Below are 24949 nucleotides of genomic sequence, written 5' to 3' on the forward strand. Positions count from 1 at the left end.
TAAATCTGTATCTTTTGAAGGAATATTTGATCGATTTGGTGCCTTCGGCAAATTTGTAGGATATGGACTACACTGAATAAAATGATATACGGTAAAAAAAATGGTGATTTTTAATTTAACTTTTTGTCACTTAAACTTGATTTGTAAAAAACACTATTTTTATTTTATTTTTCATTTTTTTATATGTTTTAGAGGACATCAAATGCCAACTTTTCAGAAATTTCCAGAATGGGCAAAAATTTTGACCGAGTTATGATATTTGAATCAATACAGTTTTTTTTTTCAAAAAATTGAAATATTGGTCGCAATTTTTTTTCAATTTCATTTTTCGATGTCAAATCGAATTTGCAATCAAAAAGTACTATAGTGAATTTTTGATAAAGTGCACCGTTTTCAAGTTATAGCCATTTTTAGGTAACTTTTTTGAAAATAGTCGCAGTTTATTATTTATTTAAATTAGTGCCCATATTTGCCAACTTTTGAAATCGGAATCGGAAAATTTCACGAAAGTTTCAGGTTTTAACATTGTAAATCTGACCATTAGTTGCTGAGATATCGACATTAGAAAATGGTGGGTTGTTTGGGTGAGACTTAGAAAACATCAATTTTCTTGTTTCTAACTCTTTGCATGGCAATATCTCAGCAACTAAGGGTCGTATCAACAAAGTCCGAAAAAGCAAAATATAGAGAGTTTTCTCAGCTTTTCAAAATATTTTTTTCAAAAGTGGGCAAACATGGGTACTATTTCAAAAAAATCAAAAACTGCGACTATTTTGAAAAAAGTTACATTAAATGGCTATAACTTGAAAACGGTGCACTTTATCAAAATTTCACTAAAGTACTTTTTGATTACAAATTTGATTTTGCATCGAAAATTGAAGTTGAATAATTTTTGCGATAAATATTTCGATTTTTTTTTAATTTGTATTGATTCAAAAAATCATAACTCGGTCAAAGATTTTTTGCCCATTCTGGAAATTTCTGAAAAGTTGGCATTTGATGTCCTCTAAAACATACAATAAAAAGTGTTTTTTTTGAAAATCATGTTTTAGTGACAAAAATTGAAATTAAAAATCACTAAAAAAAATTTTACCGTGTATCATTTTTTTTCAGTGTAGTGTATATCCATATCTACAACTTTGCCGAAGACACCAAATCGATCAAAAAATTCCTTCAAAAGATACAGATTTTTGAATTGTCACATTTCATTTTTGTATAGACAGCTGCCAAATTTGTATGGAAAATTATATGGACAAACTAATGAGAGCCAAGATGGCCGCAAAACAAATCAGACGCGTCCGTGTCGAGTTCCGCGATTTAATAAACGAAATACTTGTTTTATTGTGTGGTTCCCTTTGAAAGTCGATTGTGACTGATTACGTCGATGTCTGGCATCAGGAAAATGTGGAGTTTGTTCGAAAAATGTTGTTCTAATGTAACGAGAAGAAATTCAAGTGCCAGTTGAATTGCTTCCAAGCTGGTGCTACGCCATCCGGACGAAAAATTGCTTTAGTTTGTGTGTGCGGGACAGCTGCTCGTGAAAACGCCTCGACCGCTGCTGTCACGCGCCTGTATTGGTGTTCGTTTAGCGGAAAGCGGAGGTGTGGTGATCGTGGTGATGAATGCCGATTAATTTGTTTACGTTGAGGCGAAGAAGTATGTGTGGGGATACCGTTGTGCACTGAAATGTTGTGACTTTACATCAGGATGGAATTTTTATGTGTCCCAAAAGTGAAGAAGTCTTAGAAGAAACTCAAGAGAGTACCAAAAGTTTTGAATCGAAACAAAAATCGCAAACTCGCCCAGCACGGAGGGGCAAATAAGGGTCTCTGCAGACTTTTGGAACGGGTGTGTTACAGAAAATACACATGTATTTCAACGCCATCTCATAAAAAGTGAGTTAAAAATCGGGAGCAGTCAGCTCAAAGTATGGTGGCATCAGGTAAGTTCGTTCTGTTAATGTGCATGTATGCGTGCATCGGACTGCAAGGTGAGTAATACGGAAAAATGCTGGGTGGGAGAGGGTCGAAGACTGTGCTATGCTTCATAAAAACATATTTAAAATTTGTATGGAAAATGTGATACCAAGAGGGAGAGGGGGAGGGGTAGAAAGGGGTCTCGAAATACCAAATAACGTAAAAAGTACGCTCTCTAAGTTTGTTTTGAGAGATTCAAAACAGTCCCTGAATTCCCCCAAAAAATTGTATTTATTAAAATTACTCATATTTTGCTTTTCATTAACAGAGAGCGAGTTGTGGCGCTATAACCACGGCAAATAGTGTCCTGGGCATTTGTGGAAATACGATGTCTCATCCCTGAGGGTCCCGGAGCACCAAAACTTCTTAGCATGGTGCTCCCAACGATTAATTGCCCTAACAAACAGGAACGTGAGCGGGGGATCCCCACGTTTCTTCCTCCCCTGTAGATTCAGAAATGTATTGTTGTTTGAACACTCGTGCTCAAACTCAATCCAATTCAACGAATCATCTTTGCGGTAAACTTTACGCAGTTGGCCTGGCCGCTTCGACGTTTGTGATGTTTCAATGCATGTTAATGCAATGGCGCACTGCAAATGTTGATAATGACAAGAAGATGCTAGGCGTCAATCAACCTAAGGCATTCTCCAGGATGCCCTCGAAAGACTGGCTGCGCTAGGGTTAGATTAGATTAGATTAGATTAGATTAGAAAATTATATGGACAAACTAATGATGCAAAATGGCTTCTTTGGGCATACCCAATTCACGGTGGGTAAGAAGGGGATTATTATGCAACTTGCATGCACCTCGGAAATTCCTTCTGGAGGTTATTGGGGGGACTATTCTGAGTCAGAAAAATCGATTCCCAAAATATTCTATCGGTGAAAACTGATTTTATCTCAACTTGAAGTTAAAAAACATAATATATCATCTAAACCCTCAAAAATATGGCGAAAATCTCCGTCTAACTCAGGACAATAAAGTTAATTGTCATCAAGATATCAATTCTTAGTTCCCAAAATATAATCCTGACATAGTACACCTTAAATCGGTCAATTTCTTGAGTCCCAGCGTCATTTGGAGGTGAAAAATAGTGTTATTTAAAACAAATATTTTCAATTCGTTTTGGTAAATCAACTGTCATGTCTGAATTCAAAAACTAATGTTGTAGCATTGTTGCAAACAAAATGAAGAACAATTTTACAGAAAAAAAGTATGAAATTTTATCCATTTTCGGTAAAGTTATGTCTATTTTAGTGGGGAAATTGCTGCCAATTTTCAAAATTCTTCGATATTTAACTCATTCCTGTTATAAACAGCTACTACGATCATACTCAGTAGGATGTAACAAATATTACTTTTTGGCGTGCATTCAGGGTCTGGTTCCGGTGGGCGCACTGAGCTCAAATCCCAAATATGAGCTTGATTGAACTTAATAGGAGCTGTCGCTTTGCATTTGAATTTTAAATAGGATTCAACCCGTAAAAAACATGTTTTTCAAAAATGTAGATTTTTTAGGCACTTTGGCCACTGAAGCGTTTATTTTCAACATTATTGGCGTGTAGCCCAGATCCTTGCGCATGTTTTGGTATATATAACATTGAATTGACGCACTCTGGAGCTCAGGCCTTCAAAGTTTTGAAATTTTTCGAAAAAACGAATCAGCAGAAAAGATAGGCGTCGCGCCATTTCATTTTGCTCAAAACTTCAATGTTATATATACCAAAACATGCGCAATGATCTGGCCTACACGCCAATAATGTTGAAAATAAACGCTTCAGTGGCCAAAGTGCCTAAAAATTTACATTTTTGAAAAACATGTTTTTTACGAGTTGAATCCTATTTAAAATTCAAATGCAAAGCGACAGCTCCTATTAAATTCAATCAAGCTCATATTTGGGATTTGAGCTCAGTACGCCCACTGGAACCAGCCCCTGAATGCACGCCAAAAAGAAATTTTTGTTACATCCCACTGAGTATGATCGTAGTAGCTGTTTATAACAGGAATGAGTTAAATATCGAAGAATTTTGAAAATTGGCAGCAATTTCCCCACTAAAATAGACATAACTTTACCGAAAATGGATAAAATTTCATACTTTTTTCTGTAAAATTGTTCTTCATTTTGTTTGCAACAATGCTACAACATTAGATTTTGAATTCAGACATGACAGTTGATTTACCAGAGCGAATTGAAAATATTTGTTTTAAATAACACTATTTACACCTCCTGATGACGCTGGGACTCAAGAAATGGACCGATTTAAAGTGTACTATATCAGGATTATATTTTGGGAACTAAGAATTGATATCTTGATGACAATTAACTTCATTGTCCAGAGTTAGACCGAGATTTTCGACGTATTTTTGAGGTTTTAGATGATATATTATGTTTTTTAACTTCAAGTTGAGATAAAATCTGTTTTCACCGATAGAATATTTTGGGAATCGATTTTTCTGACTCAGAATAGTCCCCTCAACAACCTCCCGGAGGAATTTCCGAGGTGCATGCAAGTTGCATAATAATCCCCTTCTTACCCACCGTGCGAAGGCATCAAAAAAGTTTCAGCCGGATTAAAAAATACAAAAAAAAATCGAATGACCGATATGTCAGAGAATTGCTCAGAAGTGGTTTGATACACGAGCCTCAAAATGGTAAAAAATGTTTTTCATACAAAAATGATTTTTTTAACCATTAAAAATATTCAGGATTATGTTCTGCAGTTTTGGTATTTTCTACAAAGTAGTAGAACATTGAATTTCCAATGAGAATCTCACATTTGGGAATAATTGGATGGAAAAAATTCCATACAAACATCACCTTTGAGTATAAATGGGTAAATGTTGACCGACTTTGCTCTTAGTCCTTAAGTAGCTCAAGGAATAATATTCAGCTTGTGGAGCCAGGTTTTGAATAACTCCCATGTTCTGGGCACTCTCATCAAAATAGAACATCGAGAATAGAAGAGCATCGAAGTATGCATTTTGAAGAAGCTGAAAAAATGTAATCGAGAAGATTAACAATTTTTATTCATCTTTTTTCATTTTTTTATTCACCTGTTAATTCCAAAAAAGTAGCAATAATATTAATTAGAAAAAGAGAACAACCTCCCTGGTTATTGCGTGTGAAATCTTAAGAGGCAGTTTTTGTAGATTTTGCTCGGTTTGTTCTAGAGGTCGTATCGAAGTGCTCCGTTTTGTCTATAGTTTATATTCGTCTGCGTTTGTTTGTCTATACATGAGATGAACTCATACCAAATCTGAGCCCACTACGACAAATGAAAGTAGGGTAAAACGGGCTTTGAAGTTTGAGGTCCAAAAAATATTTTAAAAAATCTTAAAATTGCTCGCATTTGCGTAAAACTTCATCAATACCCATTCTCTTAGGTGCATTCGAAAGGTTTTATGAAGTCCTTCAAAATGTGCCATAAACATGTTGGAGGCTCCCGGTGGCAATCGAGAACGCCAAGGCAATGCTGTAGAGCGAATTTTTTTTTTATAGGATTTAATAAAAGTATTTACAAACAACCTAGCTTCAAAGTGGCAAGTGTGTAATGGTGACAAGTTTCATTCTAAGCCACTGGAACATCGCTGATAATGAACAAACCTTATCAGTTCGGTACTCCATGTGTAAGTGTTTGGATGAATTAAAACAAACACCGCCGTAGATTGTAAAGATTGTGTTTGCAATTCAGTTGAGCCGGAGGAATTCTAGCCAATTACGTCAAGTAGCTGAAGCCACCTGAAGATTTATTTAGGAAAATAAACTTTTTAAATTGATTTTGAGTAGGTCACGTCAAATCTGCCATCGGCACACTTTGCGCTGATTTATGTCACCATAAATCCCTGCAAAAAATGATTTGTTCCTTCAATTATGCCACACTGTGTGTGCTAAATTTATTGTTTACCTGTTTGCGAGAGCGCAATCCATCATCATTTTCCAGAACAGGCAGAGGACATGGGTGTGATTTTTCCGATGCTCGTGCCAGTTTCGCCATCCATCAGGGACACCAATCACGGCACCCGGTGTGAGTGCTGCTAATTGTTGATGTTGTTTGCATCAACATCAGCAGGGGATGCATGCAGGGGGGTACTAATTGGAGTTCAGGAGGTTGGGAATTGACATGTAACATGGTGTGAATTACATGTGGAAAACCACATGCTGGGGGATTGCGGTTTGAGCTGATGTTTGTTCTGATTTTTGTGGTGCTTGAAAAGGGAGATTTGCTGGAAATGATAACACTGATTTAAATCACAGATCAATGCTTTATTTAACCAAATTGAAACAATACTTTTTTAAGCAACGATCAGCTTCTGGTTGATGGCATGGCCGACCAGCGGAGCAACATGGACCGATCCGGGGTTGACAGCGACATACTTGGCCGCTGGAATCGCAGCTCCCAGGTAGTTGTTGTATCCGTAGCCGTACGACGACGCCAGCGGAAGTCCCCACGGGTTGACCTTGGCAACGTTGGCCTGGACAATGGTCTTTCCACCGAGTCCGTACCAGTTGTTGGTGTAGCCGTTGGAGTAGGTCGCTGGCCAAGCCGCCGCCGAGGACCACTGGTTGACTCCGTACGGGTAGCTGTTCAGACCGCTCCAGGAGTTCAGGCCATTCCAGGAGTTGAGGCTGTTCCAGGAGTTGAGACCGTTCCAGCCGTTCCACGAGTCCACGCCGTAGGTGGACACTGCAGGCCACGCCGATGGGACGTATCCAGCTTGAGCGGCAACGGCCAAAGTGGCAACGAACAGAGCGATGAAGGCCTACGGAAGTAGTTGTTTATCATCGATTCGTTGGACGAGACTTGTTGGTGAACATACCTTCATGGTTTCACGGATGGTTGAGTCTTTGACGAACCTGATTAGTAAAAGAGCTGTTGATGAACTATACCAAAAGAAGGCTTTGGACGTCAATTTATACCAAATTGGTTGAAGGTGACAAATTTAATTTGCACTGCAATACAATCACTTCAAAAAGTTTAACCCAATTAAATATGTAATGAACGTTACGGTTCGACGATTCACGAGGAATCTAAAATCAAGTTATAAGGAAACAAAAGTTAAGATATAAAGTTGAATCCTATGTCGTCGACTCAAAATCGTATAAAATCGCTTGTCCTAATTCTTGTCATTACAGTTCATCAATAGTTCTTACAAAGACAACTTGTCTAGTACTCAACCAGTTGTTAAACCATGAAGGTAAGTTCACTACCAAGTCTAGCCAGATTTGCATACCAAAACATACAACTTCTTCCGTAGGCCTTCATCGCTCTGTTCGTTGCCACTTTGGCCGTTGCTGCCCAAGCTGGATATGTCCCGTCGGCGTGGCCTGCAGTGTCCACCTACGGCGTGGACTCGTGGAACGGCTGGAACGGCCTGAACTCCTGGAATGGCCTCAACTCCTGGAGCGGTCTGAACAGCTACCCGTACGGAGTCAACCAGTGGTCCTCGGCGGCGGCGTGGCCAGCGACCTACTCCAACGGCTACACCAACAACTGGTACGGACTCGGTGGAAAGACCATCGTCCAGGCTAATGTTGCCAAGGTCAACCCGTGGGGACTTCCGCTGGCTTCGTCGTACGGCTACGGATACAACAACTACCTGGGAGCTGCGATTCCGGCGGCCAAGTATGTCGCTGCCAACCCCGGATCGGTCCATGTGGCCCCGCTGGTCGGACATGCCATCAACCAGAAGCTGATTGTTGCTTAAGAAGTTTTGGTTTACTATGGTGAAATAAAGCATTTGATTTGAAATTTGAATCAGCGTTCTTGTTTCAAGTTTTTCCACTGTAATTGAAATCACTCCCAAAATTGCAAAATGTTGTTTAACTTCAAAAGACGATGCACAGCGCAACAAACTTCACATATTTTAACAATTGATGTTGCATCACACTATAATTTTGTAAAGTTTGACTAAGCCAAAAATTCATTTTAAAGATTTTTACAAATCTGATTTTTTTTTTGAAAAGGTCCAATAAACCAAATTTCCAGTTTTTGCTTTTTGGGTGTTTTAGAAACCGCCTTGAGTCAGGGGTACTAAAAAACACTTTAAAAAAGCAAAAACTGAAAATTTGGTTCGTTGAACTTTAAAAAAAAAACTCCAGAAATAAATGGTACATGTTTTAAGTTTTTTTTTTTGTAATTCATTTGTAAGAGTTCATCTATTTCTTCAAGCTATTCAGTGCCTTTTAGCCGTTCAAGATTCATAGTTTTTGACGTAATGAGATGAGATAATCAATACATTTCGTAAAAAAAATAATGTTTTGTAGTTCATAAGTTAGATACACCTTCCATCGGATGAGGAAGTAAAATGTCGGTCCCGGCCTTGGTTGTTAGGCCGTTAAGTCATTCTAGGTGTAGGAGTCGTCTCCATGCCATAAGTACAAACAACACACCAAACCAAACCTACTTCGGTGGAATCGCTGGCGGCAGTTGGACTCGCAATCCGAAGGTCGTCAGTTCAAACACTGGGGTGGAAGGTTCCTTGGAGTAGAAAGAGGTTTGGGTGCTCTCCCCATTCAAGCCTTCGGACTCCTCGGTTCGAGCAGAAACTTGCAATAGAGACCACAAAAGACCCGAGGGTCGTTAATGTGGATGGTTTGACTTAAGTTAGATACATATTTAGCTATAACCATCAAGTATAATTCATAAGGCAAACGGCCAGTAAATAAAAATATTTAACAAAAAATAAATAGGAACATAGAAGCTCTCAAATAACTCAAAAAAAAATAAAAAATGGTAAGAAAAAAACTTTGACAAAAATATGAAAAACTTCATTCTGGCATCACAGTTCCACCCACCGCCAAACCGCCCACCAAAAATGATACTATTTATTCATTTCACCCTTCAAGTAGGCAACCCACCAAACACCGCGGTTTTTCACCGCCACCTCCACCCACCTGGCAGAAATATTCATCATAAATTTTACGATTCAACCAAAATTCTTCACACTTTATTATGCAAATTTCGCTGCTGCTTCGCCATCAGAATTCACCTTCTTTAGCTCGGCAGCAGCAGCAGCCACTAAATCATGCTAATCTGGTGGTGGAGGGTGGAGGTTTTTCTTTTCCAAGGAATTGGCGAATACGGTGAAGAATCTTTCGACATCGTCGTCGTGAACAGCTCTCGCTCTTGATTCGAAAGTGTTGCGGGTGTGAAAATTCTACGAGGAAGCCGGCATAAAATTAGATTAAAAAGCACCTTTTCATTGGATATTGTGGTGAGGACTTTTGAGATATTTCGCGAAACACCTTCGCTGTGGTGAGCGAGGTGTGTCTTTTTAAGGGGAAGAACCAAGTCTTTCTGGTAAGTATAAATCAAATCTTGGCGGAATCCTAAAGTCGGTAAAATAGTAGCACATTTTTTGCGACATATTTCAGTGCGACCCACTTTGGAGGGTGACGATGAAAATGCTTGCCTTATGAATTTCAGAGTGTCACAAGAGCTAGTGGAAACGTGAAAAACCAACAATTGTGCAAGTTAGACTTGTGTGGTGGCGACCTTTTTCGACGAAAATCTTTTCTTTCACCTTACGGTATGCAACACCTAAGGAATGTTTGCAGAGTTGGCTTGTTCATAAATTCTGATGATAAAATCATCAACTTTTCAAATTTAATATAATGTCACATGTATAAAAAACATCAATTTTGTCTGATCCCATTCTACGTCACCTACGGATGACCCCTCGGGCAACTGTAGACGAGTTGAACCGGTTCGAGAGCGTTAACGAGTCTACCTTGTAACTAATGGTGGGCTACTCCAGCATTAATGAGACCCCCCTCTTTGCCTCAGGGTCGGCATGTTAATCCGGAATCGGTAGGGAAACACTTAATTAGACTATTAGACAAAACAAACCCACTTTATTCAGGTTACTAGCGGTTTATTGGCAGACTCAAGCTGCGTAAGTACCTCACTTCCTAGTTCTCCCACTTCCTTACTAGCTAATCCTACCTCACACGTCCTTCTTCCTTCTTCTTCGTCGGGGCCCCTTCCGGAACTGCTGCTTCCGCTCACTTTCAGCTCGCGTTCCTCGAACAACGGCTACACGCCTCCACCGACCTCCGGGACTCGGTCTACCGGGGCGGGACACGTCTTCCTCTCTTGTTGTGCGACCACTATGGGCGGTCAGCTGCTGCTCTCGTACTCGACCCTCTTCTGCGCCACCTGCCTCGACGCTCCCGAGTAAGTTGACGGACTCTGGGACTACGGCGGACGAATCCACCGGTCTGCCTGGTTTCCGGCGTCGGTTGGTATAACGGCTGGCGAGGCTGGCGTCTTATCTCGCGACGGTTGGTCAGAAGACCAAAATGGCGGCGTCGCGAGGGCGGTTCCCACACCGGAACGGTGTCGCGGGCGATCCTCGTGCGTGAGCGATCGTGCTCGGCGGTACTGGGTACCGCGCGGGGAATACCGCGGGTGTCGGGTGGCTTACGGCGGACGGATGCGTCTATGCCGGCCTGTACGCGAAGCGTACGAACACCGAGGGGTTCTGTGGGCACAATGGGACGGAAATTAGCGATGGCGGAGGGAGGTTGGACGGCGATAGATCGGGGAAGCAACGACATTTACCTGGATGTCCACAAATCAACGCAGGCTCCTCCTGCTTGCGTCCGGATCTCCAGATCGTCGGACGGCTTTCCTCCGGGATGGCGTCTACCGGATCTTCCACTTCACTTCTAAAATTTCACTACTTCGTGACGGTGATTTTCACGGATATCGACCGTCCTCTTCAAGATACCAGGCAAAGTGACCGTTGCAATGGCGGGGTTTTCCCAGCGATCCTCAACCTCCCCCTTCTGGACTCCTTCGTCCCATCGTCCCATCGTCCTGGTCATCGCCGCTACCCAAGGCGGGCGTTTGCGATGATCTCGTGCGCTCCTAGCGGTGACTAGCGCAACTAGCGGTGCAGCGTTGGTAGCGTCCGTAGGGGCTGGACAGCTACGCTAGTAGGTCGTTCTGCCCGCAAGCCTTCTCAAGTGCTCCCTCCGTAACTTGCCGCGGAACAAACGATCGCACTAATCTTGGGATGCAAATACCATAGGTTACACTCTCCCCTCGCTCGGGTAAAAAAAATATTAGAACTAATATTTTTTTTTTTTCTAACATTTTTCGTTTTGCACTGAACACTATATACGATCCGCTTACCTCTGAACCACGAGACAAGAACAAAGAATTGACTGCATATCGTTGTTTTAACTCAAAGTAACCAGAAACATTTGAAAATTGAGTCCGTTGTACTAAGTCAAGTCAGAATACACAAGTTCACAACACTTCTATCAATAGTAATGGGCGGGGTCATAAGTTATCATCGTCAACCTAAGTCGACTCCTCTCAGTTTCAAGGCCGAAACCTGTTACTGACCATCAACGTATATTTCAACTCCGGTCTCCAGCGATCTCCATTCTTGATATATTAACCGACATTGACAACATTTAAATTACAATATTTACAAGTCAAATAAATAAATAAATAAATAAATAAATAAATAAATAACACATTAAAATATTTACAAATTAAAATTATACTCAAGCATGCAAATTTTTATAAATTTTGAATTTTTTTTTAAATTTTTTTTTGATTTTCAAATTTTCTGCTGCATGCGAATTACAAATAATACCATGGTAATAAATTAATTATAATCCGGAATAAACAAATTCAAACAAATATCGCGATCAAAAACCTATTCGCATCAAGCGACGGTTGAAATAATTCACTACGTGAGTGTCGGAGATCTCCTTTATCGAACCAATTCGTGCTATAATCTTTATCGTTATCATTCGTATCAGTGTGTGTGCAGCTTCTTCGGGTTTGCTGAGTGCCCTAATCTGTCAAACTGCCAAATGTGACAAAAATGTGGAATGTGCAAAATCGCGATGTGGTTGCTGTTAAGAAAACAGTGATTTTGTGGTATTTTAGGGGTGAATTCTTGAAATTGCGACACTGTGTCAACTACGTTTGGCCAAACGAACAATATTCAATGGATTTGTCCCTAAATGCACTGTCTCTGCTTCTTAATAGCAAGCTCATCCTGGTATATGAAATATGGTATGATATGAGGTAAGTATTATGAAGTGCTCTAATTTCACGGAAGTGCGTCCACTAGGTGAAAAATAAAGCTGGAAATTTCTAGTAAATTCTAGTCAACGTGAATACTAATGCTTGCTGATAATGGACATCTAATTTTTACGACTTGCAACTCTTCAAGATTAGGTTTCTCATTTGCTCACTGCTCACGACTCATTCACATGTTCTTTCACACGCACTTTGAACTCCGATGCAATTTTCCTTCCACATTCCCTTCTCGTAGTGCAACTTTAGAAATACTCTTGATAATGTTGCCTGAGTGATGAATGGAACATTATGCACCGATAAAACATAAAATTGATTCACAAACACAAAATAACACTCAATTACGACACTTTAAAACTTTCACTTAAAATTTGATCAATGATTTCCTAGGATGCACTTTTCCATACTGGTGCTTGCGATGCGTGGGCGTTCATGTGTCAATGAACCCATTGATGAGTGACACTCGGTTCATTCATGCGCTGTGGATTGCGCAAGGCGACTTAGATGAGAACTCCTGATGAATGAATTTGCGGAATCACATCTATATCGACCTTGACCTCCTCTCAGATGAACCTCTGTCCTCGAACTAAGCTATGTCCCTCTTTCAGAGATCATGCTTTCAAATCCGCCGCTGAGAAGACTCCCAGTGAGCGACCATTCATGTCGGACACTTCGTAGGAACTCGTTCCCTTCTTCGCGACGATGATGCACGGGACGTACGTAGGCCCAAGCTTGGCATTGAAGGACTTGTTCGCCGCCGACTGCTGGAAGGATCTCTTAAAGACACGCTGTCCAACATCGAACACCGGTGAGTACCTTTTGTGCCTCAGATCATACTGCCTTTTCGTACTCTCGTGCGCCTTCTGCAGGTTCTCTTTGACCAGCTCGTAGGTCTTCTTGCTCACTCCATGCATGCGTTCCATACGCTCTTGCTCGGTGAGTTCCTCATCGTCCTCGAGCTGATGGTCCATTCCTCGGGTCACCGCTTCGTGCCCGAACACTACTCTGTGTGGCGTAAACTTCGTTGTTGCGTGGACCGTGTTGTTCAGGATGAACTCAATCTCTGAGATTTTAGTATCCCACAGCCGTTGATCTTGCCGGACGTACGTGCGGATCATCGCGTTGATCGTACGGTTCAAGCGCTCGGTGGGATTTGCTTGGCTCCTGTGACGAGCGTTTGCCCAATGCTGGATTCCATACCGTTTCAACAGGTCCTGGAACTCCTTCGACAGGAACGTAGTTGCGTTGTCGGTGATGATGTACTGGGGCACAGACAACTTTCGCAGCCACTGTTCTTCCAGAATGTTACACAGACTAGCAGACGAAATCTTCCGGACCGGAGCAAGAAGGCAATACTTAGAAAAGACGTCTAAGACGACCAATAAGTGTGCGTTCCCTTTCTTGCTACGCGGAAGCGACTGTATGTAGTCCATGCAGACAATCTGGAATGGCCTAACCGCTACTCGTTGTTGTCCCATCATCGGCTCAGTAGACACAGTCGAATGTTTTGTCTCCTTACAGGTATCGCACCTGTTGATGTACTTTTTCAATTCTGCGCTCATTCGAGGCCAGTAAAACCTCCTCTTGAGCTTCTCAATGCACTTTTCGAAACCGATGTGCAAGCAGCCGTCGTGCTCTTGCCGCATGACTTGCTCTCGTGCCGATTCTGGTACACACTCCTTCCATTCAAATCTGTAGTCCAGCACGTCGGACTTGGACGACACAAACTTGAACAGCTTCCCGTTCTCGATGCGGAAGTCCAGATACTTCTCCGGATCATCCTCAACAGCATTGTACAGATTCCGGTACCAGTTGTCGTCATCGCCCACGTCGAGCGTCTCAATCGACCGCGACAGCGCGTCGGGTACGATGTTCTCCTTTCCCTTTCTGTGCTTCACCTCCATGTCGTACTGCTGGAAGGTTATGCTCCAACGACTCAGACGCGACGACGATCTCCACTTCGCCCGCATAATGAACGTGAGCGCGGATGAATCGGTCACCAGCGTGAAATGAGTACCCTCAATATAGCAGCGGAACTTCTCGATGCAACGGAGAGCAGCTAAACCCTCTTTCTCCGCAGCATGGTAGTTCAACTCAGCACCCTTCAGCTTCTCTGAGTGATACGCGATCACCCTCTCCACACCATCGTGAACCTGTGTCAAAACTCCGGCTATCGCGGTGTCGCTTGCGTCCGTTTGGACACAGAACGGTAGCTTAAAGTCGGGATTGGCCATCACTGGAGCTGAAATCAGCCTCTCCTTGATGGCCCGAAAAGCTAAGTCTGCTGCTTTGGACCACACCACTCGCTTCGGCTTGTTCTTTAGCAAGTCCGTGAGCGGCGCAGTAAGTTCGCTGAACTTATCGATGAACCTACGGTAGTAGTTGACCATACCGAGGAATCGTCTCAGCGACCTGACCGAGTTTGGGGCCTCATATCCTAAGATAGCTTGGACTCTATCTGGATTAGGCCGCATTCCTTCTCGCGACAGGATGTAACCGAGATACGGCAATTCGTAGCAGCAGAACTTGGACTTTTCTAGGTTGATGCGCAAATTCGCGTTTTTCAACCGCTCCGCAAGTTCTGTCAGTTTCGCAATGTGGTCGTCAAACGTATGACTGGCCACCACAATGTCATCTAGATAAACAAAAATGGACGGCTCAAGTGCCCCGAATCCTAAGACTTTGTCCATGAGCTTGCTTAAGGTTGCCGGGCTGTTGATCAGTCCAAACGGAAGTCGCTTGAACTGGAATAATCCCATTCCGGGAATGGAGAAAGCGGTGTACTTCCTGCACTCCTCACTCAACGGCACCTGCAAGAACGCCTGGCTCAAGTCTATGGTGGACAGGTACTTGAACGGCCCCAGATGACTCAATATTCTGTTCTGATGGGGCAGAGGGTACGCATCCCTCTTGGTGCGCTCGTTTAGCTTACGAGCATCGAGACACAGCCTGATCTCCTCGCTGTCTCTCTTCTTGACCGGAACGACCGGCAACGCCCAATCCGACTCCGACGGTTCGATGATTCCGTCCCTGAGCATCTTTTCCACAGCTATGTGAATCTTCTTCTGTATTTCTGGGCTCCACGGATACGGATTCTTCCGGACCGGTTCGGACTGTACGAACTCCTCCTTCAGCTCGATTTTGTGTTCCAGCAGGTCCGTCTTTCCGACGACTCCTTCGCTGGCAACGAGAAACATCTTCTGCACATCTTCCAACTGTTTTTTCTGCTCTTCTTCTAATTCTTCTTCTGCGTCTTCTAGATCTTCATCGACCTGTTCATCGACCACCTCGACGGATTCCATCGTTGGCCTGATGCCGAACTTCTGCCAGAAGTCGTAGCCGAGGATGCACTTCCTGTTCAGCTTCGGCGCGATCATCACGGACAGAATCTTCGTAACACCATTGAACGTAATCGGTATGTCACTACACCCAATCACCTCTAAACTCTCACCTCCGGCTGTCTTCAAATCAATATTCGTGGGTTTCAACTTTAAATTCAACAACTTCACTAACTTTTTTCCACCAACACCTAAAACTGTGCGCTGTGCACCACTATCAAGAAGTCCAACAACCGATATTCCCAACATTTCCACTCTTGCAAACGGCCTACGATCGCCGTTGCTCACTGTAACAAGCATCGTTGCCACTTCAGCATCTTCTTCTTTCTTCTCTCCATCAACCCTCGAATATCCTAGCTGTTGGAGTGCTTCCGACGCTTCGGTATCTTCGTGAGGTCTTCTGGAGCTTCCCGTGAGACTGACTCGCCTCACTGAGCAGTCTTTTGCATGTTTTTTGCTTCGCAGTACGGGCAATCTTTCGTAGAAAAACCCGGAAAACCACACCGCACGCAGAACACGCTCCTCTCCTGCCGGCATTCCTCGTGGCCATGACCTGCAACGTGACAATTGAAGCAAATATCCCGTTTGACCGGAATGTACGCCTTCACGATCCGCTGTAAGGCACTGGTTCCACTCGAACCTGCAGCAGTGCTGTTCTCGCGATTCTGGGTGTTCGGTTTCGGTTGAGCCCTCTCGTCAACCCTTGGTTTGTTCTCCTTCTGATTTCCGTTGCTCTGCTGTCTCTGCTGTTCTGGCTTCCACGAGCTTTTCTGATTGTAGTTTCCGTTGCTGTTGTTCTTCTTGTAGTACGGACGGTTTTGTTGGTTCTGATTTTGTTGTTGGTAACCACCCTGCGATCGGTTTCCACCCTGGAAACGATTCGAGTTCTGGTACCTATTTCCGGTGTTCTGGTACGACGACCGCTGTGTTTGCACCTCCTCCACGTGCGCTGATCGCGGCGTGTACCTTTCTCCCTTCTGATACAGCTTCCAATTGACAGAGTCGAATCGCTTACCGAATTCTTTCATCGATGGAATCGTCTTGATTTCTGCGGCTAGCATCGCTATTTGGCAGTCCTCGCGAGTATTGCGGAAGAGAACGTCAAACTTCCGTTTCTCATCCCACGGATTCGTCATACAGCGGAAGATCCGGACCATGTCCAAGTAATAGTCCTGGAACTTCTCCCTGGACATTTGCTTGCGATTGTTGGCCTGCCGCTCATAGACGTAATCGATGTCGATCGGCAAGAATTCACTCTTCAATTCATCCACCAACTTCTTCCATGAACCCAGTTCATTATTTCCGTTCACTTCCATGAACCAAGAACGTGCTTTCCTCGTGAACAAATGATGCGCACACTGGAACAACTCAGACTCAGAAATGTTCTCTGAACGAGCGTTGAACTCCACCTCTTTCAAAAACTCGTTCAGTTTCCTCCCGTTGTCCATCCCGTCATAACGAACCGTCCACTTATGCACCGGTAAACTCCTACCAAATCCGGTTTTCTTTTCCTTCGGTTCATCCTTGCCGGAATGAACTTCATCTGGTTTGTTATGTTCATTCTCTGAGTTACCGAAGCTTCCCAATGAACTATTTCTTTGGTTGAGCCACGCGAGAAAATCTCCTGGATTCTGCTGGCTTTTACTCTCGTCCTTTTTGCCCTTATTCGCGTCTACTCCAAGTTGCGTACTGTTGGCTGGCTTGGCCTGTACTTCCGGTTTTTCTTTCTCCACCTCTTTCTCAGCCTGTTTCGCTTCTAGAACTTGAATGTGTTCCAACAACTTGTTGACCACGTTAATCAGTTCTACTTTTTGTTCTTTCCACTGTTCAAATTCAGCTCTTTCCACGTCACCAGGTTTTCCAACACTTTTTCCATCACCACTACCAACTCCACTACCAACTCCACTACCATTTCCCTTACCATTTCCACTAACAGATCCAGTTTCACCAACAATTCCAGCAATTTCCTCTCCATTATTCTCTTCAGTACTATTCCAAGATTCATTATCTTCTTCCGCTCCTTTTCCATTTCCTTTTTCCGCATCCTGCTTCTTCATTATTTCCGTTAGACTCTGGTTAATGAGTGCTAACTCTGCTTCACGTACTTCGGGCAAATGTGAAGAAATAGAAAAGAAAGTATTTAGCAGCTTCATACACGCTCGAGCTGTTTCTGCTAATGAATTCAGTTCATCATCCTTGGTGGTGTATGTTCTCAAACGTTCCAAGCGGAAAACGCAATGCAGAATCCTAGTCTTGAATGACTGTTCTGGTGCTTGCTTGGATTTCCGGTTTTCCAAGTGGGACTTAATCTCACTCACTTTCAACTCACACGTTTCCAATTCATCCAACACTGAACCATTCATTAACTCATACTCAACATGTTTCAATTCTCTCTCTTCTTTTAGGCGATTACGCAACGCACGTTCGGCTCCGCTGCGCGATGAATCAAATGGGATGTCGCGGATCTTCAGCTCATGTTCGAGTTCATCAACGGTCAAATGACTCGTATTCATTCCGCGATACAGTGACAACAAATGAACCATATCCATCTTGAGTGCAAGGAAAATCAAAGATCTTGTAATTAAAAAGAAAATTTATTTAAAAAATACTAGAAATGAGCAATCACAACTACAAATTAAGAAAAATACCTAAAATTGATTCGCTAACTGAGATAATTTGATAACCTAGTGAATGAAACTGTTCATTGATGCACACCAACGGATCAACAATGAATTGAAAAAAAAAACCTAGAATTGAATTACGCTCTTGAATGAATGAGCAAATAGCGAATAATTGTAAAAAACCTAGTGTAAGTCGAAACTTTTGTAATCGTATTTTGTACGGGGAATAAATCACTTATTTTGCCTGGTGTTTTCACTCAACTCGTCCGAAGGAAACGACACTCCACCGATACGAATTCTATTCCGGAATTCAAACAAAATTGTATGAAATCTCCAACCAATTACTTTGCCAATGTCTGGTGGTCGTTCCTCCTCACGTAGACTTCCAAAACCCCTCCTCGGAACTCAAAAATTCAAATATTAGCGTCACTTCTGTTTGTATTTTGACGATTAGACAACTTTTGCACCTGAATAATGGGCGTTTTCCCAGAGAAGTGGGCAAATCGTCTAAAGTCCTCAAGTGAACCCAAACACGAAACAGTTAAACTAATTTCTAGTTGGGCGCCAAGTGTAACTAATGGTGGGCTACCCCAGCATTAATGAGACCCCCCTCTTTGCCTCAGGGTCGGCATGTTAATCCGGAATCGGTAGGGAAACACTTAATTAGACTATTAGACAAAACAAACCCACTTTATTCAGGTTACCAGCGGTTTATTGGCAGACTCAAGCTGCGTAGCTACCTCACTTCCTAGTTCTCCCACTTCCTTACTAGCTAATCCTACCTCACACGTCCTTCTTCCTTCTTCTTCGTCGGGGCCCCTTCCGGAACTGCTGCTTCCGCTCACTTTCAGCTCGCGTTCCTCGAACAACGGCTACACGCCTCCACCGACCTCCGGGACTCGGTCTACCGGGGCGGGACACGTCTTCCTCTCTTGTTGTGCGACCACTATGGGCGGTCAGCTGCTGCTCTCGTACTCGACCCTCTTCTGCGCCACCTGCCTCGACGCTCCCGAGTATGTTGACGGACTCTGGGACTACGGCGGACGAATCCACCGGTCTGCCTGGTTTCCGGCGTCGGTTGGTATAACGGCTGGCGAGGCTGGCGTCTTATCTCGCGACGGTTGGTCAGAAGACCAAAATGGCGGCGTCGCGAGGGCGGTTCCCACACCGGAACGGTGTCGCGGGCGATCCTCGTGCGTGAGCGATCGTGCTCGGCGGTACTGGGTACCGCGCGGGGAATACCGCGGGTGTCGGGTGGCTTACGGCGGACGGATGCGTCTATGCCGGCCTGTACGCGAAGCGTACGAACACCGAGGGGTTCTGTGGGCACAATGGGACGGAAATTAGCGATGGCGGAGGGAGGTTGGACGGCGATAGATCGGGGAAGCAACGACATTTACCTGGATGTCCACAAATCAACGCAGGCTCCTCCTGCTTGCGTCCGGATCTCCAGATCGTCGGACGGCTTTCCTCCGGGATGGCGTCTACCGGATCTTCCACTTCACTTCTAAAATTTCACTACTTCGTGACGGTGATTTTCACGGATATCGACCGTCCTCTTCAAGATACCAGGCAAAGTGACCGTTGCAATGGCGGGGTTTTCCCAGCGATCCTCAACCTCCCCCTTCTGGACTCCTTCGTCCCATCGTCCCATCGTCCTGGTCATCGCCGCTACCCAAGGCGGGCGTTTGCGATGATCTCGTGCGCTCCTAGCGGTGACTAGCGCAACTAGCGGTGCAGCGTTGGTAGCGTCCGTAGGGGCTGGACAGCTACGCTAGTAGGTCGTTCTGCCCGCAAGCCTTCTCAAGTGCTCCCTCCGTAACTTGCCGCGGAACAAACGATCGCACTAATCTTGGGATGCAAATACCATAGGTTACAACCTTTGGGCGGATATTATGTTTTCTTGCTGCTGAAAGGTGCCGCCTGCTAAGGTTGGTCGTCTGGAACTTTACTCGAACTTTATCCACAAGAAGTCGTCCAATATTGTATAATGGCAAACAATGTTTTGTTTTTTTTGCGCTGGATATTGCACGGTTACTCGTGTGGGGAATGTAATTTTGGGTGCTTTTCTTATAGTTTATGGGGTGTCGTACGAGGTGACTTTGGCAGGGAGTTTTGAAGTGCAAAAACTTGTAATAAGGAGTTGAATGTTCAATGCTTGTCAGATTCAGTGAAGTTTGTGAACTTGTTTTAAAATTTAGAATCAATATAGAAAAGACAGTTCAGTTTTGATATCTTAAAAACTTATTCTTAACAGTTCTATTTAACTTCAAACAAAGATGATTGGAACATTTTCTATCGCAAAATGTTAAAGTGTAAAATGTAGGGGAGACTTGATCCCCGGGGACACTTGATCCCAAGCCTGTATCTCGTCAGCATGTGGGTAAAACAATTAGCTTTGTTCTAGAAAGTTGTGCTAAATTGACTAAAACTCATTGTAGAAAACAAAGAAAAAAAATTTAAAAATTCTTAGATTGAGTTACACACATTTTTCTAAACAGTGCTGCAAAAAACTTCCAATAGATCTTTTTTCTTTGTTTTGATAAATATAGAAAGCACTCAAAAATTGTTCAAAAAAATATGTTTATACATGAATTGTTTGATAAACATATTACCCCCAACATTTTGAAAATGCCGGTTAAAAATATTTGTTTAAAACGCTTGGCATGATTCGAAGAGTTTTTTTGATGAATTACCCTTATCAGCCAAACATAGTTGAATGTTTAAGCTTTCAATTCACGCAAAAAGATCATAGTTTTGTAAGAAATTGACAGAATTATGTGCGATACAAAAAAGGGGATCAAGTCTCCCCACTCTCCCCTACACTTAACCAATAAAGAAAGTATGTTTTAAAGAAGTTGCTGTTGTATATCTCATTTAGTAACTTAACCAAAAATGGGACATTCGTAATTATTTTTATTTATGGCTTCATTTTTTATGTTGAAACAGCATCAAGTGGAATTCTCTGATCCATGACTTAAGACATTCTTCATTTCAGCAATGGTAATTTTGTGCATTCAATATTATTGGGTTCAAAAATAAATTAAATGAATATCTCCCGAGCAGACGGAAATAACGCCGGAATAACATTTTTTGATATTGGAAAATACTAGGCCAATAACATTTTATGTTATTTATAACAAGATTTGTTATTCGCCGTTATGATTTTTTTGTTATTGAATTGTTATTGTAATAACAGATTAATAACATTTTAAGTTATTTTTCGAACAAATCTTTGTTATTATTTTTTGTTATTTTAACAACTAATCCGATCATCCTAATAACAATTGGAGTTATTCTTCCATAACAAAAAATGTTATTTCAAAGTTGTTTTGGCTCTCACACAATATCAGACCAATAACAACTTTTGTTATGATAACATAAACTGTTATTGAACTCTTATGCAAAAATGGATTTTGCAAGAATATTCCATAACACTTTCTGTTATTTTAACAGCATTTGTTATTGAAATGGCATGAATTTAGTTATTACCGTCTGATCGGGTAACTCTTTACTTAAGAGGTCCTAAAGACTTTATTGCAAATTATGTGTGCCACATGACTCAACCATACAGTCTGAAAATATGTTAAAGGTAATGTTTTCAATAGAGTACATTTTCATTATTCACAAAAATAGTGTTCATGAAATCCGCACTTTATTTCTATAATAATAAAATAGTGAAATGTTTTTAAAATATTTTATTTAAAAAGAAGCGATAGATATGTTTACATTGAACTCTATTGAATAAAAACCCTCGGGAATATAAATTTAACTAATCTTTCTATACACTTTTGTTCGGACTTACGCCGTTGAGGCGTTCGAAATTAAACACTTTTGTCTTTTTAATATACAGTTAAGACTTGATTATCCGAGGTTTCCATTATCCGAAGGTTTGTATGGGACTTCGGATAATCGAATCACGGACGAAAAAAACATATTTTTATTTAATTACTTTTAACATCAAACTCGAGTTCTGCAACCCGATTTTAGTCAAATTTGAATGGTTGATTGTCTATAAAATTAAAAAATACATTTTTTTCAATATGTCAAACCTGTCATTTCGGCCGCCATCTTGAATTTAAAAATTCTTAATCAACTTAGAATAGCATACTAAAGCTCAAAAATCAAAAATAAGACAGCGGAAAAAAATTTCGTGATTCGATTATCCGAAGTTTCGAATGGTGTTTTGTCCTATAATTCTATTCAAAGGGAGTTTTTTAGAATTGCAAAAAAAGTTGTACGGAACTCGTTGAAAAACTCGTAGTACGTCTCGTTCTGAAAAAATCCTCGTTTTGCAACTTGTTGTATATACTACTAACTATTAATTGAAGTAGGAATCTAATGAACTGAGAACAATTCGAAATGAACAACTCTCTACGAAATCGGCCGATTTCGACCATTTTTATTTTTTGTATTTTTTTATTTGACTCAAACTTTGTGGGGGTCTTCCCTATGACCAAATATGCTAATTTATGTCATTGGTTCACTCATACAAGTCTCCATACAATTTTGGCAGCTGTCCATACAAAAATGGTATGTAAATATTCAAACAGCTGTAACTTTTGAGTGAATTTTCTGATCAATTTGGTGTCTTTGGCAAAGTTGTAGTTATTGTTGAGGACTATTGAGAAAAAAATAGGTACACGGAAAAAAAATTTGAGGATTTTTTTATCAACTATTTTTTCACTAAAACTCAATTTCCCAAAATACGTATTTTTTGATTTTCGAGATTTTTTGATATGTTTTAGGGGACAAAAATCCGCAACTTTCGAACCATAGAGAAACATGGTCAAAAAATCTGCCGCCGAGTTATGAATTTTTGAAAAAATAGTGATTTTTGGAAAAAATCGAAGTTTCATGCAAAAACAAGTTTGACATTTTTTGTAATGCAAAATTGAATTTACAATCGAAAAGTACTTTACATATTTTTTGATAAAGGGCTCCGTTTTCTAGATATAGCCACCGAAAGTTTGATTTTAGCAAAATATTTGCAGTTTTTCAATTTTTAAAAATAGTGACCATGAGTTACCATTTCTAAAAGTATATTTTTTGAAAAATTCAGAAAATTTGCTATAAAATTGTCTAATAGACATTGAAGATTGGACCTTTGGTTGCTGAGATACAGCGGCTTAAAGAAAAAGAAAAACGAAAATTGAAGTTTTCTAAGTCTCACCCAAACAGCCCACCATTTTCTAATGACGATATCTCAACAACTAATGGTCCGATTTTCAATGTTAACATATGAAACATTCGTGAAATTTTCCGATCTTTTCGAAAAAAATATTATGAAAATTTTTAAATCAAGACTAGCATTTTAAATGGGCGTAATATTCAATGTTTGGCCCTTTTAAAATTTGGTAGAGAATTGCTCAAATGCATTTTCCTGCTTTTATAATCATAACGCCATGATTCGAATTCCCGGACGCTTCGAAACCCGGACACCCCATCTTGTTTTATCAATTATTTGGATATAAGTTCACACAATTATTGTTAAAACTGTTTTATCTGGAGAATTTTAACATCAACTTTCATTCAAAATATGTTTGTACGCTGTAGCCATATCGAAACAATGAATTTAAATAAAACTATAAGTTTACAAAAACAGTGAAACGTTTCGCTGAAATATTTCATAGGCGTTTGAAGCATCGAGAAGGCAAAGCAGAAATTTATGGTTCTGATTTTTTCAAATTCTATTATTTTTTTTTTACAAAATATCGATTGTTTTGATGTTAACAGTCTATTTGAGACCTAAAGAATGTCATTAATTGAAATTTCAGTCCAAATTTGTGCGATTCATAAGCAAAATGGAGTGTTCGGAATTCGAATCAAAAGTGTCCGAATTTCGAATCAGCTTCTTTCAGTGTTCGGGATTCGAAGTACAACAAGCCAATTTAATTTCAAATTTCTGATGAAAAATTGTTAGAAAAGACCTATTTTACATGCATTCTCTTAAAACTGTTGATATTTCTACTTTTTTAACGTATTGCATGATTTTTTGCCAGCTATAACAAAAATGATATGCCTCTAAGTGTCCGGATATCGAATCATGACGTTAATTAGCATGTATTAGATTTTTTAAAAGAGACTGAAATTTTTGTAAATTTCGGATGAACAGAGTAGCTAAAAGTTTTTTTTCGAGAAAAAAAATCATCGATGCTCACATTTAGAAAACAAATGATTGAAAAACAACTGGATAAGTACAAAATGGTTTATCGTTACGTATAATAACCAATCACAGTCAATTTCGGGAAATTCAATCAAAATTTCAGGCAACAATCAACTTCTGGTTGATGGCATGTCCGACCAGCGGGGCCACATGGACCGATCCGGGGTTGGCAGCGACGTACTTGGCGGACGGAATCGCCGCTCCCAGGTAGTTGTTGTATCCGTAGCCATACGACGACGCCAGCGGAAGTCCCCACGGGTTGACCTTGGCAACGTTAGCCTGGACGATGGTCTTTCCACCGAGTCCGTACCAGTTGTTGGTGTAGCCGTTGGAGTAGGTCGCTGGCCATGCCGCCGCCGAGGACCACTGGTTGACTCCGTACGGGTAGCTGTTCAGACCGCTCCAGGAGTTCAGGCCATTCCAGGAGTTGAGGCTGTTCCAGGAGTTGAGACCGTTCCAGCCGTTCCACGAGTCAACACCGTAGGCGGACACTGCAGGCCACGCCGACGGGACATATCCAGCTTGGGCGGCAACGGCCAAAGTGACAACGAACAGAGCGATGAAGGCCTACGGAAGTAGTTGTTTATCATCGATTCGTTGGACGAGACTTGTTGGTGAACTTACCTTCATGGTTTCACGGATGGTTGAGTCTTGCACGAACCTGATTTGTTGAAGCTGTTGATGAACTATACCAAAAGAAGGCTTTGGACGTCAATTTATACCAAATTGGTTGAAGGTGACAAATTTCATTTGCACTGCAATACAATCACTTCAAAAAGTTT

General features: G+C 41.6%; 4 protein-coding genes across 4 annotated transcripts; 1 reads left to right on the top strand and 3 right to left on the bottom strand.

Annotated features, from left to right (window-relative positions):
• Positions 1-6221: 6221 nt before the first annotated feature.
• On the bottom strand, positions 6222-6862 carry LOC120414212 (uncharacterized). The gene is made up of 2 exons (XM_039575311.2): positions 6797-6862; positions 6222-6739 (listed from the first exon to the last, which is right to left on the bottom strand). Exons 1-2 carry the CDS (start codon positions 6800-6802, stop codon positions 6272-6274), a joined length of 474 nt encoding a protein of 157 aa, XP_039431245.1. The 5' UTR covers positions 6803-6862; the 3' UTR covers positions 6222-6271.
• Positions 6863-6865: 3 nt separating this feature from the next.
• On the top strand, positions 6866-7822 carry LOC120414213 (uncharacterized). The gene is made up of 2 exons (XM_039575312.2): positions 6866-7174; positions 7235-7822. Exons 1-2 carry the CDS (start codon positions 7169-7171, stop codon positions 7682-7684), a joined length of 456 nt encoding a protein of 151 aa, XP_039431246.1. The 5' UTR covers positions 6866-7168; the 3' UTR covers positions 7685-7822.
• Positions 7823-15659: 7837 nt separating this feature from the next.
• LOC120414205 (uncharacterized) lies at positions 15660-17929 on the bottom strand. The gene has a single exon (XM_039575289.2). It carries the CDS (start codon positions 17927-17929, stop codon positions 15809-15811), a length of 2121 nt encoding a protein of 706 aa, XP_039431223.1. The 3' UTR covers positions 15660-15808.
• Positions 17930-24162: 6233 nt separating this feature from the next.
• Positions 24163-24933, bottom strand: LOC120414207 (uncharacterized). The gene is made up of 2 exons (XM_039575292.2): positions 24792-24933; positions 24163-24734 (listed from the first exon to the last, which is right to left on the bottom strand). The coding sequence occupies exons 1-2, from the start codon at positions 24795-24797 to the stop codon at positions 24267-24269; spliced, it is 474 nt and encodes a 157-aa protein (XP_039431226.1). The 5' UTR covers positions 24798-24933; the 3' UTR covers positions 24163-24266.
• Between the last annotated feature and the right edge of the window lie 16 nt (positions 24934-24949).

This window comes from Culex pipiens, chromosome 3, assembly GCF_016801865.2.
Source record: "Culex pipiens pallens isolate TS chromosome 3, TS_CPP_V2, whole genome shotgun sequence".
NCBI lineage: Eukaryota > Metazoa > Arthropoda > Insecta > Diptera > Culicidae > Culex > Culex pipiens.